General features: G+C 40.7%; 1 protein-coding gene across 1 annotated transcript in view; it reads right to left on the bottom strand.

Annotated features, from left to right (window-relative positions):
* dcp2 (decapping mRNA 2) overlaps positions 1 to 18988 on the bottom strand; it is a 40243-nt gene extending 21255 nt beyond the window's left edge. Inside the window, exons 1-6 of the mRNA XM_072371890.1 lie at positions 18761 to 18988; positions 10670 to 10821; positions 10385 to 10512; positions 7315 to 7413; positions 7079 to 7231; positions 6871 to 6983 (exon numbers count right to left, since the gene is read on the bottom strand). Of these exons, the coding sequence (XP_072227991.1) occupies positions 6871 to 6983; positions 7079 to 7231; positions 7315 to 7413; positions 10385 to 10512; positions 10670 to 10821; positions 18761 to 18828 (713 nt within the window). The 5' untranslated portion in view covers positions 18829 to 18988. The remainder of the gene's footprint in view (positions 1 to 6870; positions 6984 to 7078; positions 7232 to 7314; positions 7414 to 10384; positions 10513 to 10669; positions 10822 to 18760) is intronic.

Here is an 18988-nt window from a genome sequence, read left to right as displayed (position 1 = left end):
TTTACCCAGGGAATTCCCCCAATTATTTTTTACTCCGATTTATATTCACCTGAAGGCTAATGCTAACACAGCCAGGCTATGCTAAAAACGGTGCAGCGGCTCCAGGGGACAGCGCTGGACGCACCACACTTTCTATTAGGGGACTTCAGTCACTGCAGACCTGCAAAGTCCTTCTGCAACTTCCATCAGTCTGTGAAGTGTCCCACTTGTCATGCAAAGTGTCTTGATCTCTGTTTTCGGATCCGTGAAGGGCGCATATAAGTCCTTTAACAGAGCTTCACTGGGAATGTCAGACTACAGTGTGGTTCATTTAGTTCCGTCATACAAATCTGTCCTGAAGAGGAACAAGCCGGAGAGACACTTGGTTCCGGTTTGGTCAGAGGAATCAATTGTCTGTCTCCAGGACTGTTTCCATTACTCAGACTGGGACCTGTTTAAAGAGGTCTGTGTGGCTCTTGACGAACTAACTGATGTTGTCTCTTCTTACGTGTCTTTTTGTGAGTCTTCTATTATTCCACTGAAGGAAATTTTAGTTTACCACAACCACAAGCCATTTGTGACATAAAGTGTCAAAAGTATAATTAATCAAAGAAGCATTTGCTTCCTACAGGGGGACATTGAAAAACAGAGGGAACTTCAAAAACTGCTCAAAAAGGAGCTAAAGGTAGGTACAAGGACCAGGTTGAGAGCATGCTAAGTGCAGGCAGCTCTTGCCCTGCATGGGAGGGGGTAAAATCCATGATGGGGACACAACCTAAAAAATAGCATGTCTCCCTAAAAGGAAGGTCTGACCTGGTATATTCTAATGAACTGAACTTTTGTTTTAACCGTTTTAATAGCTGTAATTTTACTGATAAACTGTCAGCCTTTAGAAACACTGTCTCTTCTCAAAGCAGTGTTGTTGTCGAGAAGAGCATCATCGTCAAGCTCTTTAGTGGAGTTAAGGAGAGGAAAAGTCCTGGTCCTGATGGTATTGGAGGTCGTGTTCTTAAGAATTATGCTGTCCAGCTGGCAGGCATATTTAGTTTTATTTTTTTCAATGTCCCTCCAGCTTCACAAGGTCCCCTCACTCTGGAAAAAATCCATCATTGTTCCAGTACCTAAATCTGCATCTCTCAAATCTCATGACTTTAGACCTGTTGTACTAACATCCCTAGTTATGAAGTCATTTGACTCTTGAGTCTCTTCTGACTTGTGTCCCGGATAATCTGGACCACTGCAGTTTGCTTACAGGTCAGGCAGAGGTGTTGAGGATGCACTCGGCACTCTGCTGAACTTAGTTTTAACCAACCTTGAGGGAGAGGCAGGACCTTTGCTGGTCTTTTATTCATTGATTTTTCATCTGCTTTTAAAAGGGGAACTCCGGTATTTTTTAACCTAGACCTTATTTCTGGCATGAAATACGTTTATATACTCACTGAGAACAGTTTGGTGAAAGTCATTTAGATAACTCGCGATCAGCGTATATCCATATAACGGAGTGAACAGAGCAGGGACGATGCAGCCTCTAAATAAGGCATTATCTGTCTTTATCTCACCAATACTTTAAGAAGAATGAATGAACGAACGTGTACTATAGCTCTGTTAGCTCATAGCTGCTGTTATGTGGCTACTTGCGGCTATAGGAGAGCTAACGGAGGGAATTCTACACAGGTACTCAACTGGGACAACTTGACACAACATGGGAAAGCCAACTCTTCAGGTCCAGACTCTGCAGTCAGCCTACATTCCAAGGAGAGAGGACACTAACTTGAAGATAGTAATGTACACATTCTGGACAGAGAAGACAGATGGTTTGAGAGAGGAGTCAAGGAAGCCATCTATGTTAAACTGGAAAAAAACGTCTTTGAACAGAGGAGGTCTCAGGTATCAACTCCCAGCACCTACAGAGCAGCATTGTCTCTCCTCCCCAGGCAGTTTCACAATCATTCACACTTTGGATCCTGTGACCAAAACTCGCAACTTTGTGTTGTCATAGTAACATGCCTTTGCTCTGGAAGACATTCAGACATGTAACATTCAGAGAACTGATGATAAAGCCAGCCAACTTCCAGTACAACTCAGAATTCTGTCATCTCCAGAAATACCAAGTTGACTGCAGCTGTTGGGTGTATCAGTGACGTCAATCACTTTATGGAATGGGGGCTCATCTTGAACACAAACAAAACATGAGATGATTGTAGATTTTAGGAGGGCCAAGAGGAAGTCAAACACTACTTCCATCATGTCAGATATGGTTGTTCACCTGTATAGCAGATTGAACTAGAAATGCAAAAGTAAGGCTGACTACAATAAAGGAAAGAGAAGACAATACTACTTGAGTAAGTTTAGTTTAAGATTATTCTAAAGAGGGTATTCTAAGAGTCTGCGTTGAAGAGTGCAATCAGCTTTGCAGCCATTTGTTGGAGCAACAGCATCAGCGCCAGAGACTCAAAGAAACTGAACAAACTGAAAAAAGTAGTCTCTGTGCTGGGGACCGATTTACAGCCCCTGGACCCAATTTTGCAAAGAAGAATGTTGTAAAATGGACTGCACTGCACACCCTAAATATGTTCAGTCAAAGGCATTAAATGTCTTTCCACCACGTTGATTTTATCCTCAATCAAAATATAATTGGCATTTAGATGACACTAATGACATTGTTATCTCAATTCCAGAGACTACCTGAAGATAACTACTACATTGTGGTGGTGCCACCATCTGTATGCTCACATTTAAACAACTTTCACACCGTGTGTTGTATTTGTAATCAAAAACAACTGAGGCGTCGTTACTGGATGTACTGTAATACTACAAAATTTAATTCAATTTATTTCAGTTTCATTTATATAGCGCCAAATGACAACAAATGTCATCTTAAGGCACTTCAATAATACAGTCCAATTCAAGCCAATTAGAGTTCAATTCATTGTAATTATAATCCAATGAAATCCAATTAATTACATTCAAAATAATCCAATTCATTCATATAGAGCCAATTCAAAAAATAATATCCTAGCTGAGGAAACCAACAGATTGCACCGAAACTTGTCTTCAGTCCAATCTCCCGTCCTGAGCGTGCCTGAGGCGACTGTGGAAAGGAACGACTCCCTTTTAACAGGAAGAAACCTCTGGCAGAACCAGACTCAGGAAGAATCTATCTGTATGGTCTTCCAGCACTGGTGCAGACAAGCCCAAAGCTAAACACATGAAAGTTAAGGCAATCATGGCCCTCTTTGGCAGGGCATCTTTCAACTTTATAAACTGTTAATAATTCTTAGTGGTGCAAAATACCATTCAATTTAATTCCAACATTAATTAACTGACAGTGCATGCATGTGATGTCATGAGACATGTGATTGTACTCCGGTTACGCCCAGAGACTGTTTGACCAGTGAGGATCTGTGGTCCTATTGAATTCAATAGAATCAGAAATTGAGTTTTTTTTTTTTTGTTTTTTTTAACGAAATTCTAAAAGGTAGAGAGAAGAGAGCCAAATTAATTTCTGCAATTAATGGAGACATGTTAAATCCAGGCTTGATTTATGAGTAAAAATAAATCATAAACTACACTGTATTACCAAAAGTATTTACTCACCCACCCAAATAATTAAATTCAGGTGTTCCAATCACTTCCATGGCCACAGGTGTTTAAGTCCAAGCACCTAGGCATGCAGACAGCTTCTACAAACATCTGTGAAAGAATGGGTCGATCTCAGGAGCTCAGTGAATTCAAGCGTGGTACTGTGATAGGATACCACCTGTTCAACAAGTCGTGAAAATGTCCTCGCTACTAAATATTCCACAGTCAGCTGTCAGTGGTATAACAAAGTAGAAGCGATTGGGAACAACAGCAACTCAGCCAAGAAGTGGCAGGCTGCGTAAAATGTCAGCGGATCCTGAGGCGCAGAGTGCACTGAGCTCTCCAACGTTCTGCAGAGTCGATCGCTACAGATCTCCAAACTTCATGTGGCCTTCAGATTAGCTCAAGAACAGTGCATAGAAAGTTTCATGGAATGGGTTTCCATGGTAACTGCATCCAAGCCATACATCACCAAGTGCAATGCAAAGCGTTGGATGCAGTGGTGTAAAGCTGCCGCCACTGGACTCTGGAGCAGTGGAGACGCGTTCTCTGGAGTGACCAATCAGGCTTCTCCATCTGGCAATCTGATGGAGGAGTCTGGGTTTGGCGGTTGCCAGGGGAACGGTACTTGTCTGACTGCATTGTGCCAAGTATAAAGTTTGGTGGAGGGGGGATTATGGTGTGGGGTTGTTCTTCAGGAGGTGGGCTTGGCTCCTTAGTTCCAGTGAAAGGAACTCTGAATGCTTCAGATACCCAGAGATTTTGGACCATTTCAACTTTGCGGAAACAGTTTGGGGATGCCCCCTTCCTGTTCCACATGACTGCGCACCAGTGTACAAAGCAAGGTCCATAAAGACATGGATGAGCAGGTTTGGTGTGGAAGAACCTGACTGGCCTGCACAGAGTCCTGACCTCAACCCGATAGAACACCTTTGGGCTGAATTAGAGCAGAGACTGAGAGCCAGGCCTTCTGTCCAACATCAGTGTCTGATCTCACAAATGAGCTTCTGGAACAATGGTCAAAAACTCCCACAAACACTCCTAAACCTTGTGGAAAGCTTGCCCAGAAGAGTTGAAGCTGTTATAGCTGCAAAGTGTGGGCCGACGTCATACTAAACCCTATGGATTAAGAATGGGATGTCACTTAAGTTCATATGCGTGTAAAGGCAAGTGAGCGAATACTTTTGGCAATATCGTGTATGTAGTAACTCCATTTATAGTCGGTTAACTGTAAAATTTTTGCATTTGATGGAAAAAATGTGCAACAACACTCCTTTTTTAAGGAAAAAAAATATTAGAGACAACAATAAAGTGGCAAAAAACTTCCAAGAGTTTCACAGTGGATTCCATACTATAATTTCATCCATGCCTAGTTTTCATTACAAAAGTTTTTATAAAATTAAAAATCTTAGTAACATTCTGTCTGGATGAAATCAAATTGTCAGTGAGGTACAGCAAGACATGCAAACTTTGATGTTTTCCGGCTTTGCATTGTGAGTTTTCCTGACATATACATGGTTAACAGAAATATCAGGAAACACAATTTTTGTATAGATGTTACAGTCTGGAAGTCCCATATTCTTTGGTAGGCCACCAATATCCCAGTTGAGACCAACAGCCTTGAATCCAAGATTATTTTCATTCGTTATACTCCCAATTTCATCTCAAAACCATGCCGAATGTCTTGCTACTGCTGTCAATTCAAGCGCTCCACCAGTGTCTTGTTAGAATAGGGACATAGCTGTATAGCCTACAGTTTAGAGCTCCCACAGTTTCAGTTGTATTGGTGTGTGTATATTAGCAAACACTACTTAAATGTTTTGACATCTAAATATAGCAACATTCTTTCAAAAGTGTGAGAGAATTTCAGCTGAGATAGTTTGCTCCTTTGAGCTTTCCAGCTAGCTGACAGTGTGACTAGCATTCGGATCTCTCTAAACTAGGGTTGTTCCACATTTTTCAGGTAAAGTTACAATACTGACTGGATATAACTACGTTACTTTAAATACAGTCTATGAGATAAATTTACACATGTGCACTGCAGTTGACGTAATATTTCTTATTCTGACAGAACAAGGGCTTAGGTGAAAGAGAGAAGAAGCGGTTTTAGAAAAGATAAAGCTTTCTTCACTGCCATCGTGCCACATTAAGGCAGAATTTTTTTAGGTTGTTTTTGGTTTCAGATTGTTACCTGACCAGTTTGCTTCTTGCTTAGGTGCACAGATTAGGGCAATGGCCCAATTTAACAATATCTGTATTATACGAGGTTGCTTTCATTGCCCGATGATACTGTTGATTGTCCCCATGGGACTGGAATTATGGTTTCTACTTTCATTAAATAAAAGATGGTTAAACATAAAACAGGTGTATTATATTTAAAGACACTGATTATTCATTCCAAAAATATTATACAATAGACAACGGTAATAGGATAAATCTGTAGTCAGCATATGCCATTATTACACCACATGTAGTGTGTTTAACTTTTTTTTTATTTTTCCCAATGCAGGTACACCCGTTAAAACAAGCCCTTACCCACTGCCAATAATAGCATGTCTATTGGCACTGTGGGCTACAGTGTCTTCAGAACCAGCAGAGAAAGACACCAACTCTCTGGCGAAAACCCTGCAACTACAACAACATGTAGGGACGACATTACACGGAATCTTACAGTCAGAATAGTAGTAAGTGGGCTGTGAGGCCCATGCTTGTACACTTGCAACGCATATAATCACGTAACAAGGGCAAAACCAAAGTTCTACTGCATGCATAATCTCAGTGAAACACATTTTTATCATTAGAATAACATGCCATCATTATAAACATCGCAGCTATGATTTTACTATTTTTGCCTTTGAAATGAAAATAATCACGATAAACCTTTTCTTTAGATCATTAAGTTAAATTGTCTGTCACTTTTGACTTGCTGAATGACAAATATATTTGTATCATAGTGTCATAGCTTACAGGCACATTCACTTTCTTCAATGAGACCATCTGTAACAGTTACATGGACTTTACTCAACTTTAAGTTTCTCCCTTTAGAATAATCAATCTATGGTAAAAGTTGTCTATTGAATTTAAATACTAAGATTCCAATATACCCCAAAATACCTGTTTTTAGTCTTCATAAGAGAAAATACTCTTCTTGTAAACATAGAAATAATGCAGTTATAGAGAGATGACACCAAAGTGGTATTGTACAAGAGTGTACTCACTTCTATTGTGGGCTGTAAGATTGATGTTCACAAATATGTGTCTATTGTTCTTCTGGAACTAATCATGGATTATTCAACATAAAACACGCACCTTATGAATGGAATGGCCATGAAAAACTTATTCGGGGCGAGTCCAAGTTTAGACTTTGGGGTCATATCATTCCTGTGACATGGCAACTTCTCAATAGGAAACCATTCAATATTCTACAAAAAAAAAAAAAGGAAAAAAAGTGACAATATCACGAAAACAGAAATGTAACAAAAATCTAGAGATGAAATACGTTACAATTAATTCCTACCCTGATCTCTTTCCTTGTTTTGGGGTTGAACTTTGTATCCTTAGACACTCCTGGTATGATATAGAGCCGCACCAACTGATCAGTGATTTTCTGTTCAATGAACATGTCTTTGCAGATGCGATTCTTGATATCAAAGCCTGTCTCTTCCAACACCTGAAAAACAAACAAAAAAAAGCATTAATCATACATCTTGCTGCTTAATGCTGGCCATCAAAACACTAAACTGTGTTACTCACTTCACGAACTGCACAGTCATAAGGAGCTTCATCCTCATTTACTTTCCCTTTAGGAAAGCCCCAGCCTGATTTTGCAAGGTAGCCCTGAACAAGCAGTACCTGACAAGAAAAGATACACCACTTAGCTGCAACATGTTTAAGGGTTTAAATGAAAATCACTGTGTGTACTCTTGTGAGGGGAGTGCTATGACATGCCTCTTAAGGTAATTAATAATGATAGTATTAAGTCCGTTTCAAAAGCTTGATACACACACACACATACCGTAAATTCCGGACCATAAGCTGCTACTTTTTTCCCAGGCTTTGAGCACCGTAGCTTATAATACGGAGCGGTTAATAATTGTTGTTTTTTTTGTTTGTTTTTTCATGCCGATAAAAACATTTTGCCTCGTAACATTAGACCAATAAAATGTTACAGGCAGTGTTACAGGCACTGTTCGGGAAGCACAGCATTTCCGTCACGTGTTTGTGTGCTACCAATAGGTATTTAGGTTCAAACCATCGGTGTTACAGGCACTGTTTGGGAAAAAAAAGCATCTATTCCGTATTTGTGCGTTACTGATAAATATGCAGTATGTATATGTTAAAACCATCAGTGTTGCAGGCACTGTTCGAAAAAAAGCATTTACGCCACGTATTTGTGCGTTACCGATAGGTATTTAAGTTAAAACCATCAGTGTTGCAGGCACTGTTCGAAAAAAAAAAAACGTTTGCAATATGTATTTGTTTACGTTACCATATGCATTTAATTAAAAGTTTAAAAATCCTCACGTGTAACATTTTTCTGTGTAAATATCTCATATTACAATGTGACACAATGTGCTTATAATCCGGTGCGGCCTATAAGTACAAAATGGATTTTCTTTTTAGAATTACAGGGTGCGGCTTATATTCAGGTACACCCTGTAGTCCGGAATTTCTATAATTAGTCTTAGATCTAATGCATAGTTTTTTTTTTATCTTTTTAAGTTGTGCCAATAAATTAACAGCAGCAGTACAGCAACAGAAGACTGCAGTGCAACAGACATAAGGTCAGTATACTGTTTGTTATTCTTGAGCTGCCGCAAAATAGTAGCGTATGAATCTAATATACAGTTATGTGAAAAAGGCGTTACACCTTCTTTTCACCTTGATTGGCTTTTATTCTATGTTTTGGGGGGGATTTTTTGTAAATGCAACAACTACACTGCTCTGACAAATCTGATTTATTGGTAAAACACACCATTCACACAGTGACACCTGGACACTCCCAGGCAAGCAATCACCTTGTTTCACTCTTCTGTATTTAGTGAAACTAGACAGCGTTATGTGTTTGTGTGATGTAGACATATCAAGGCATGTCAAGATGCACAATTTTCGAAAGCACACAGATCCATCTCTTCAGAGAAAGAACCCCTTTAACAAAAGCAACTGACACTATGCAGCATCATTTAGATTTGAAAAAAGAAAAAAATATTTTTTTTTAATGAACTTCTAATGTTACTATGTGTATTTTTCATCCCCTGTAACTCATTAAATTTACATATTATTAATTAGTTTGTCATCTGACACCAGCACAGTGTTTGTCCTCCACCATCACACTGGAGACGCAGCATGTCGCAGTGGGAGCCCACAGTAGGTGCTGTAGAGGCTCTCTGCACTCTTTACACTTAACCCCTCCTCCTTTCTCCATTTCTGCTAGATTCAGATGGGCTTCATAAATATGAATAAATATGATTGTATTGTGTCATTGTGTCTAGTGTTGCAACTGTACATAAATAAGATCTTTACATGTAGCACTCTTCTCTTTGCCATATACACCACTTCACTGGAGGATCATCCAGTCAGATGGCTTCTCATACCACGGATAAGCTGACGATACCCAGCTCTATCTGTCATTCCCAACTGACGACCACACGGTCTCAGCATGAATCTCAGACTGTCTCTCTGACATATCGACATGGATGAAAGTCCATCACCTCCAACCTCTCTAAAACTGAACTGCTCGTCTTCCCAGCGAAACCAACCATACATCACAGCATCTGCATCCAAACCGAATCCCTATCTGTTGCTCCATCAAAGGTTGCTAGAAACTTGGGTGTCATGATTGATGACCAGCTGACCTTTAAAGATCATCTTGCCTTTGTTGCTCGATTCTGCCACTTCGCATTGTTAAACATGAGAAAGATCAGACCATACCTAACCCAACACGCCACCCAACTCCTGGTGCAGGCCATGGTCATCTCCCGCCTTGACTACTGCAACGCTCTCCTAACTGGTCTCCCAGCCTGTACATTGAAACCTCTCCAGATGGTCCAGAACGCGGCGGCGTGTCTGGTCTTCGATCAGCCTAAAAGAACACACGTCACCCCTCTGTTCTTTGAGCTCCACTGGCTGCCCTTACCCGCCCGCATCAAATTCAAGTCACTGGTGTTAGCCTAGAAAGTGCTTAATGGAACGACTCCCATCTACTTGAATGCTCTCGCAAAGGCTAATATCATGACTCGGTCACTCAGATCGTCAAAGGATTGTCTTCGAGCAGCGCCTACACCAATCCAGACTATTTTCATGTGTCGTTCCATGATGGTGGAATGACCTACCAAGTGCTACAAGGACAGTGGCGTCCCTGTCTATCTTCAAGAAACTGTTGAAGACCCAGCTCTTCAGAGAGCATCTCCCACCCTAACACTTACCCTGTACTTCCCCACTTTCTCTTTCTGTACTTCCCTCTATGCATGCACTCTATCTCTACTCTGTCACCTCTGACAGAGCCTAACTAGTGGTTTCCTTCTATGTAGCTTATTGTTAGCTGTAATGTTATATCCTCATTTGTAAGTCACTTTGGATAAAAGCATCTGCTACATGCATAAACATTAACGTAAAGATGAAGCACTGCAGCTACACTCTCCATGTGAGCCATCAGCCACACAGAAGCTTAACAACCAATTTCTTTTTTTTCTGGCTATCTCTGGATATCTCTTGGCATGTTCTTTTCTGACATAGAATTGAAAAGATTATGTATTTTCTCTTTTGTGCGTCTGTATATATGTCAGAAACTGCTTTAGTATATGAGCATGCAACACCAACTCACATTCTCTTGGGATTCATCTAGAATAATTGCTCCATAAGTAGGTACACCCATCTTGTACTCCTTCCATTGCTCGAGTACTTTCTGAACATCCTCACCATGAGGCAACAGAAATGGACAATGATGAAATAGTTTGCAGCTGTCAAGAAAATTAGCATCTACCAAGATGTCTACAAGTACGAACCAACCAAATTTAGTGTAAAGTACAGCAAATATCAATGTCAAAATATCAAAACATTAACTTTAAAATAAGGTCAGTCAAAAGTGATTTGCCATGTGCAAGGATATCTGCTTTGGCGAAGTCTCGTATTCCACAGTGAGGTGCTCCTGGAGTGTTTTGCATGCAGAAGTCCAGGTAGAACCAGTGGGCCAGCTCAATCTGGAAGCACACCCGGATAGCATTGTCCCGCTCCTCGCTGGGGATGTGAAGGATGAACCGGCTAGAGATACACACAAAGATCAGTCACATATTAAATGTCTGCTGCTTCTTGTTCTAGGCTCCTTGTATTGTGGCCCTAGTCTTGTGCACTTGCAGTATGTTGCTTGTATCTACTGTTGAGTTTGAGGTCTGCACTGGTACTTTACTGTTGCTAACATGAATCAAAGAAAGGTTCATACTTATTCTTACATTAATAAACCTTACATCCATTACTCCACTTTTGGGTGATGAAAAATAACTAATCAATATTAAAAATCAGTATCAGCGATCTAATGAGAAACATGCTAGTCAACACATCTTAACATCTTCACTCATAAATGTTTTGGATATGAACAGTTTAACCAACAGAAAAACTAACTTGGAAAATTTGAAAGGAAGGGATCAACATTGGGGAATGTACTGTATTTGTTTAACTAATTTGTTTAATTAATTTAACAAACTTTTCACCTTAATTTTTTTTGTTTCTTGTAAAGTACTACTTTACAATTTCCCTTAAACTGAGACAGAAGTTTGTAAATTCTCAGTTCATAACCAAATAGTTTTTCAGAAATGCAGTAAAGATACAATAATATGAAAGCATTAGTTGATTTAAGTGGTACTCCTTTTTGGGGGTGCTGCTAGTCTTAGTTAACAGCACCAGTGGTGCAGGTGGAAAAAAGTTAGCCTTGGGCCTCTTTCATTAAAAACATATTATGCCTCTTAATTTGTCACCAGTTATTCTTCATACTCTACTACAAAACAGACAATAGTAGTTCAATCACATTTGACTAAGGTCAAATGTGATTGATCCTCAGTTGCGCAGGTGTCCTCAAATAGTTGGCCAGAGGCAATCTTTTAATTTCCCAGTTTTCAATGTCTGACAAATAACATCCCTGTAATTGATAGGGAAGCTGCCACAACAACATATAGCAGATATCCAAGTGAATATTTTTTTCTTTGCTATCAGCTGGGTGGTGTACTAAGATAGAAACGGCCTGATTTTTCTCATGTCGTAAAATGCAAAGAGATATGACAGAGACAGATGCAATATGTTCAGAAAAGAAGAACCACTACTCAGGGATGATACCCTACTTTCCCAAACCTTCTAGGAAATGTTTAGGTAAGAGATCTAGGAGTAAAACAAATAGGGCTTGCTTTTTCAGCACAGGAGGCTGCAGTTTGGGGTGCTCTTTATCGCTCTTAAGTGTGTAAAACAAAAGCTGTAAATGATAAGGGGCTGTTTATACTTGCACAGAGGTATCCAGATGTGTTGGTTGGACATGCAGTCCTCCAAAAAGCTTAGAGCCAAAAAATACTTTTGTATACACTGGGGTTCCAAACAAATGTCTACATAGTCAGTGAGTTTACATGATGAGATTAACTGGATTATAGCTACAGTTGGGTTATGCTCCTTATCTGAGGGTAATTATCTTCGGATATATAGTGGTGAATGAATCGAATCACTGGCACAAAGCATGCAATACCACAGTAGATAAGTGGCGCTGTACCCATTTCAACTATCGCTAATAGAGTCACTTCCGGTTGACGTCTTCACCACAACAACAAAACAACAACAACAACAAAACTAAGGCATTCGAGAAAGATGGCTAACGAAGAGCAAGATGAAGCAACGTCCCTCTACATCTGTGATGAGCTGGTTATGACACAAACGCGATGCACAACGGCACATTCTCCATCGCGTTGCTCGTTTCTTTCCGACAGCGGCGACAACAACAGTAATATCGTCTCCTTCAACTTTCGGGTGACGATCGGGGGAAAAACTCTCGTGCATGCGCAGAACGCAAGTGGGCAATCGGATCGAGTTATCCCGGGGTCTTAATTCGATCGCAAGTAACCAAATCTGATTTAATTTCTTGTCGGATTAAGCTTGTTACATGAGCGGAATAACTCAATCCTATTATAATTTAGCCATTAATCCGATCTGATTGCCCGCATGTAACCGCACTGAGTGTTAGTGTTGGTCCTTTAGCTTTGCTCTGCTAGAGAAAAGACAGGAGTCAAAGTGGACAAACATCTACTTTGCAATGGAGAGAGTGAGACGTGATAGTGAGGCGGTTTTTTAAAAAACTTTTAGTGCTGTTCAATTTTATGTTACTTTTTTAGCTTGTGATAAATAATGGCAGTAGGGACTCACTCTAGTTTGGTTGGCACCCTTTTCCTTTTTATGCTTTTTGTGCCACCTTTTGGGAAATCTATCCAGTACAGCCGTGGCTTCCTACTCTTGCTTTGTGATCTCTATGGAGATCTACCGGTCGGATCTCTCCATGGGTGACTGAAGCTGGCCGTCCGGATCGAGGCGTACGAGAAAGCGGGGCCAATGTGTTGGACTGCGCCAGAGGCTGAAGCGGCAGGGCCACTGTCGGATACCCCTGCCAACTGTCATCCTGGCGAATGTTAAATGGTAAATGGACTTGTACTTGTATAGCACTTTTCTAGTCTAACTGACCACTCAAAGCGCTTCACTACATGCCGCATTCACCGCACTCACACACACTCATACAGCACGCTGGATACATAACTACGTGCTTTTCTAATCATTCATACACACAGTCATTCCCCCCAATGATACACTGGGAGGCAACGTGGGGTTCAGTGTCTTGCCCAAGGACGCTTCGACATGTAACCTGGGGAAGCCAGAGTCGAACCACCGACTCTGGCTTCCCCGGCTTCATTTCAATAAAATGAATGAACTTCAGGGACACGTGAAGTTCCTGGCTGAGTATAGGGATGCCTGTCTTTTGGCCTTGACGAAGACCTGGCTTAAAGAGCAGGACCCCCAGTCAGATTTGGTGATAAATGGCTTTGGAGCTCCCTATCGCCTTGATAGAGACTCCGCAGTGACCAGCAAGTCTCTTGGCAGGGGGGGGGGGTGTGTCTTTATGTCAACAAGTACTGGTGTAAAACAGTGGTTGTTAGGGAGACACTGTGCACCAAAGATGTTGGATTACTGTCTGTATCATTGTGACCCTTTTATTTACCCAGGGAATTCCCCCAATTATTTTTTACTCCGATTTATATTCACCCGAAGGCTAATGCTAACACAGCCAGGCTATGCTAAAAACGGTGCAGCGGCTCCAGGGGACAGCGCTGGACGCACCACACTTTCTATTAGGTGACTTCAGTCACTGCAGACCTGCAAAGTCCTTCTGCAACTTCCATCAGTCTGTGAAGTGTCCCACTTGTCATGCAAAGTGTCTTGATCTCTGTTTTCGGATCCGTGAAGGGCGCATATAAGTCCTTTAACAGAGCTTCACTGGGAATGTCAGACTACAGTGTGGTTCATTTAGTTCCGTCATACAAATCTGTCCTGAAGAGGAATAAGCCGGAGAGACACTTGGTTCCGGTTTGGTCAGAGGAATCAATTGTCTGTCTCCAGGACTGTTTCCATTACTCAGACTGGGACCTGTTTAAAGAGGTCTGTGTGGCTCTTGACGAACTAACTGATGTTGTCTCTTCTTACGTGTCTTTTTGTGAGTCTTCTATTATTCCACTGAAGGAAATTTTAGTTTACCACAACCACAAGCCATTTGTGACATAAAGTGTCAAAAGTATAATTAATCAAAGAAGCATTTGCTTCCTACAGGGGGACATTGAAAAACAGAGGGAACTTCAAAAACTGCTCAAAAAGGAGCTAAAGGTAGGTACAAGGACCAGGTTGAGAGCATGCTAAGTGCAGGCAGCTCTCGCCCTGCATGGGAGGGGGTAAAATCCATGATGGGGACGCAACCTAAAAAATAGCATGTCTCCCTAAAAGGAAGGTCTGACCTGGTACATTCTAATGAACTGAACTTTTGTTTTAACCGTTTTAATAGCTGTAATTTTACTGATAAACTGTCAGCCTTTAGAAACACTGTCTCTTCTCAAAGCAGTGTTGTTGTCGAGAAGAGCATCATTGTCAAGCTCTTTAGTGGAGTTAAGGAGAGGAAAAGTCCTGGTCCTGATGGTAACCTTGAGGGAGGACCTTTGCTGGTCTTTTATTAATTGATTTTTCATCTGCTTTTAACTGCATTCAGCCGCATATTTTAGCAGAAAGATTAAGGGACTCCCATAGAATCGATCCTGGTCATGTAGCCTGGCTGACTGACTTTTTAAAGGGGAACTCTGGTATTCTTAAACTTAGACCTTATTTAGTGGTGACCAAGATGGCGGCGCATGCACATCGCGAGGCTCAACGTCTCTCCAGATTTAGCGAAATAGTCGTTATCTGCCTGCTTGTTTCAAGTCTATTCACTCAGAACTGTCTGGCGAACACATTCTAACGGAAACGTGGCTTAACAACAGTGTTCACACACACACACACACACACACTGCGGACTACCACCCAAACCCCCCTTTGCCACCCTGCCCCTCCCTTCTGCCCCCCCTTCAGCCACTGAACCTCGCACTGAACTGTTAGTACTGTATTGCATTTATTCACTTCATTCACTGAATTCACTTTACATACGCACATACTCTGCACTTTAACAACTTTTACTGCTGATTTGCACTTCTGGTTGGATGGTAACTGCATTTCGTTGTCTCAGTACCTGTACTTTCTGCAATGACAATAAAGTTGAATCTAATCTAAAAAAATAAAAAATTTCTGGCATAAAATACGTTTATCTACTCACCGAGAACAGTTTGGCGAAAGTCGGTGTCCTTCAGAAGCTATTTCGATAACTCACGATCCATATAACTGAGTGAACGGGGCTTAGACGATGCAGCCTCTAAATAAGGCATTATCTGTCTTTATTTCACCGATACTTTAAGAAGAATGAATGAATGAACGTGTGCTATAGCTCTGTTAGCTCATAGCTGCTGTTATGTGGCTACTTGCGGCTACAGGAGAGCTACCGGAGGGATTTCTACACAGGAACTCGACTGGGACCACTTCATTCAGAGTGGCCTCTCTGTGAGAGGATGATGCAGAAGAACATCTCCATGGAAACATAAAGAAGCCTTTGGTGTCTATAATTCTTCTGAGCTTTATATATAGTAAAACTTATGCAGCCGACGTATCCGGAACTTTTGAGACAATTTGAGTTTAATTTTCTATTTTTACTTTGAAGATGGTGAAAACTACTATTTTCAACCATTAATCTTTTATGAACTATTGTGCATCTTGTAGCTAAATATTTTTTGTGGCGTTTTCCTAAGAAATCTAGAAACACAATTTGACAACCAACATCAACAGCTGGCTGCACCTGAACACAGTACCAAGTCAACAACAATGGGCACGTTAAAAAAAAAAAACAACTATTAAATGTGGTCTGCTGAATATTAGATCTATCCTCTCGAAGAATCTCTGTCATGATATTAGCCTTTGCGAGAGCATTCTCTTAGCCTCTGATAGCAGACTTGTGTCTGTACTTGTTGTTGGATCTCAGTGCTGCATTTGATACGTTCGATAACAGCATTCTGTTACAGAGACTTGAACATGTTATTGGGATTAAAGGAACTGCACTAAGCTGGTTTAAGTCATATTTATCTGATAAGATTCAAGTTTGTTCTTGTAAATGAAGAATCTTCCTCACATATTGGAGTATGTCATGGAGTTCCTCAGGGTTCTGTGCTTGGACCAATTCTTTTTACTTTATACATGCTTCCATTAGATAACATTATCAGACAGCATGGCATAAATTTCCATTGTTATGCTGATGATACTCAGCTGTACTTATCTATGAAACCAGATGAAACCAACAGGTTGGTCAGACTACAAGCCTGTCTTAAAGACATAAAGACCTGGATGACTCAGAATTGTCTGCTTTTAAATTCAGACAAAACTGAAGTTGTTCTCTTTGGACCTGAGCGCTTCAGGGAGAAATTGTCTAGTTATATAGTTACTCTAGATGGTATTTCCTTGGCTTCTAGTTCTACAGTGAGGAACCTTGGAGTTATTTTTGACCAGAATTTATCATTTGACGCACATATAAAACTGGTTTCTAGGACTGCCTTCTTTCACCTTCGTAATATTGCTAAAATCAGGAACATCCTGTCTCAGGGTGATGCAGAGAAACTAGTTCATGCATTTGTTACTTCAAGATTGGACTACTGTAATTCCTTATTATTGGGCTGTCCCACATATTCTCTGAAAAGCCTCCAGCTGATCCAAAATGCTGCAGCCAGAGTTCTGATGAGAACTAACAGCAGAGATCATGTTTCTCCAGTTTTAGCTTCTCTTCATTGGCTCCCTGTTAAATTCAGAATAGAATTTAAGATTCTTCTCCTCACATATAAACCTCTTAATGACCGAGCTCCATCATATCTTAAAGATCTCATTGTAAGGTATTTTCCCAACAGAGCACTTCGCTCCCAAACTGCAGGTTTACTTGTTCTTCCCAGAGTTTCTAAAAGTAGAATGGGAGGTAGAGCCTTCAGTTATCAGGCCCCTCTCTTGTGGAATAAGCTGCCAGTAAATGCAAGCAATGGAAGCAGACACCCTTTCCACTTTTAAGATTAGGCTTAAAACTTTTCCTTTTTGATAAAGCTTATAGTTAGGGATGGCTCAGGTGATCCTGAAACATCCCATAGTTAAGCTGCTTAGGCTTAGACTGCTGGGGGCCCTCATCTGTCACACCTTTCCTCACTTTGCTCTCTTTTTCCCCCTGTTTAATTTCTCAAATGATTTTATGTACATGTGATATTATTGTGGTTATTAACTTGTGTTCCCCTGTTCCAGCAGGTATCCTTTGAATGGCGTTATGGTGTTTTTCCCCCCTCTTTTCCCTCTTTTCTGTCTTCTCGAACCCCAGCTGGTCGAGGCGGATGGCCACCCTTCCTGAGTCTGGTTCTGCAAGAGGTTTCTTCCTGTTAAAAGGGGGTCGTTCCTTTCCACAGTCGCCACAGGCACGCTCAGGACGGGAGATTGGACTGAAGACAAGTTTCGGTGCAATCTGTTGGTTTCCTTAGCTAATTTGGCACTATATAAATAAAACTGAATTGAATTGAATTGAGTTCAACTTTAAGCAGCCCCGTGTAGCACTGACTTGAAATTATGTATGATGTTCCTGAAGCAATGCATGCTGGTTAGAATTCTTCTCTGACCTTTGCCAGGTCCAGAGAACATTACCATATCATATCACATTAAAGACCGACGTTGCTGCAGACAGCACAAGTTGGGCACTGCAACTGGTGTCCATGGGCGGCACCACCTGACATTCACCTCTAACAACACAACAAACGTCTGGAGGCTTTATTGGTACTCATGACGAATGACAGCTTTTTATATCCTCAGATCAGTTATCTTCTGTGGTTATCTCGACTTTGTAGAGAAGAATGAAATTATAAATAGTTACACAATTTCTGAAAATAATTCAAATAGTTCTGGCCTAATCAAAGTATTTCTGTTGTGGAATAGATTTGGTACTAAACTGTGAAATCTGAATAACCAAACTACCCATTAAGTTCTCAACATCTCATCAACAAGTTTTCCTCTACTGAAAACTGATTTCCAAAAAAATTGGATCTCCATCCAATCACAAAAAAAAACAGAAAGAGGCATATGGTCCATGGACAATTAATGGACAGTTGAAAGTTGTGTGCCAGAATGTATAGTTTCCTTTAAAGTGCACATAAATAATCCATGCTAATTATTGCTGTACCACAAATAATGTTGAATATTATAAAAAAGCACAACATTTCTAGAATTTTTTTAACTCCAGAGATGCCTTTGTGTTATATGGATGATTTGGACTTCCCGAATGAGTTACGCAGCTTAGATAAAGCAGTTAAAATAAATGTATGAGTACTACACCAGGTTTTCTTAACATGTAGTCTCCGTTTAGGCCACTCATAGAATTGTAGTCAGAAAATTAGGAGCTCGAATCAAAGCGATGCGCTACCCGGTAGCCGTCGACTCTGACAGCCGCACTCCAACTCGTTCAAGCCAGCTTTTGTGGCCACATAAAGCCGCAGGTAGCCAAAGGCAGCACATAGTAAAGGCTAGTAAACCATACCCTTACCTGCAAAGATCATCCAATACGCTGGAGGGGATATCTATTCTTTTTGTTTCGATGTTGGCTGAAAACATTTTTACTCTTCACAAGAACATGCAGATACAAACGCCATGTAGTAGACGCAATTCACTGTCGCAATTTACCTTAAACTAACGACACAAAAGTAGCATTGATAACTATTATCTCGCCGTATTCTCCTATCAGAAACTTACTGAGTCTCTGGTGATACGCGCA

This window comes from Leuresthes tenuis, unplaced genomic scaffold (genome assembly GCF_036924035.1).
Source record: "Leuresthes tenuis unplaced genomic scaffold, fLeuTen1.0.hap1 SCAF_19, whole genome shotgun sequence".
In the NCBI taxonomy this organism is placed as follows: Eukaryota; Metazoa; Chordata; class Actinopteri; order Atheriniformes; family Atherinopsidae; genus Leuresthes; species Leuresthes tenuis.
This window is presented reverse-complemented; position numbering and strand designations above follow the sequence as displayed.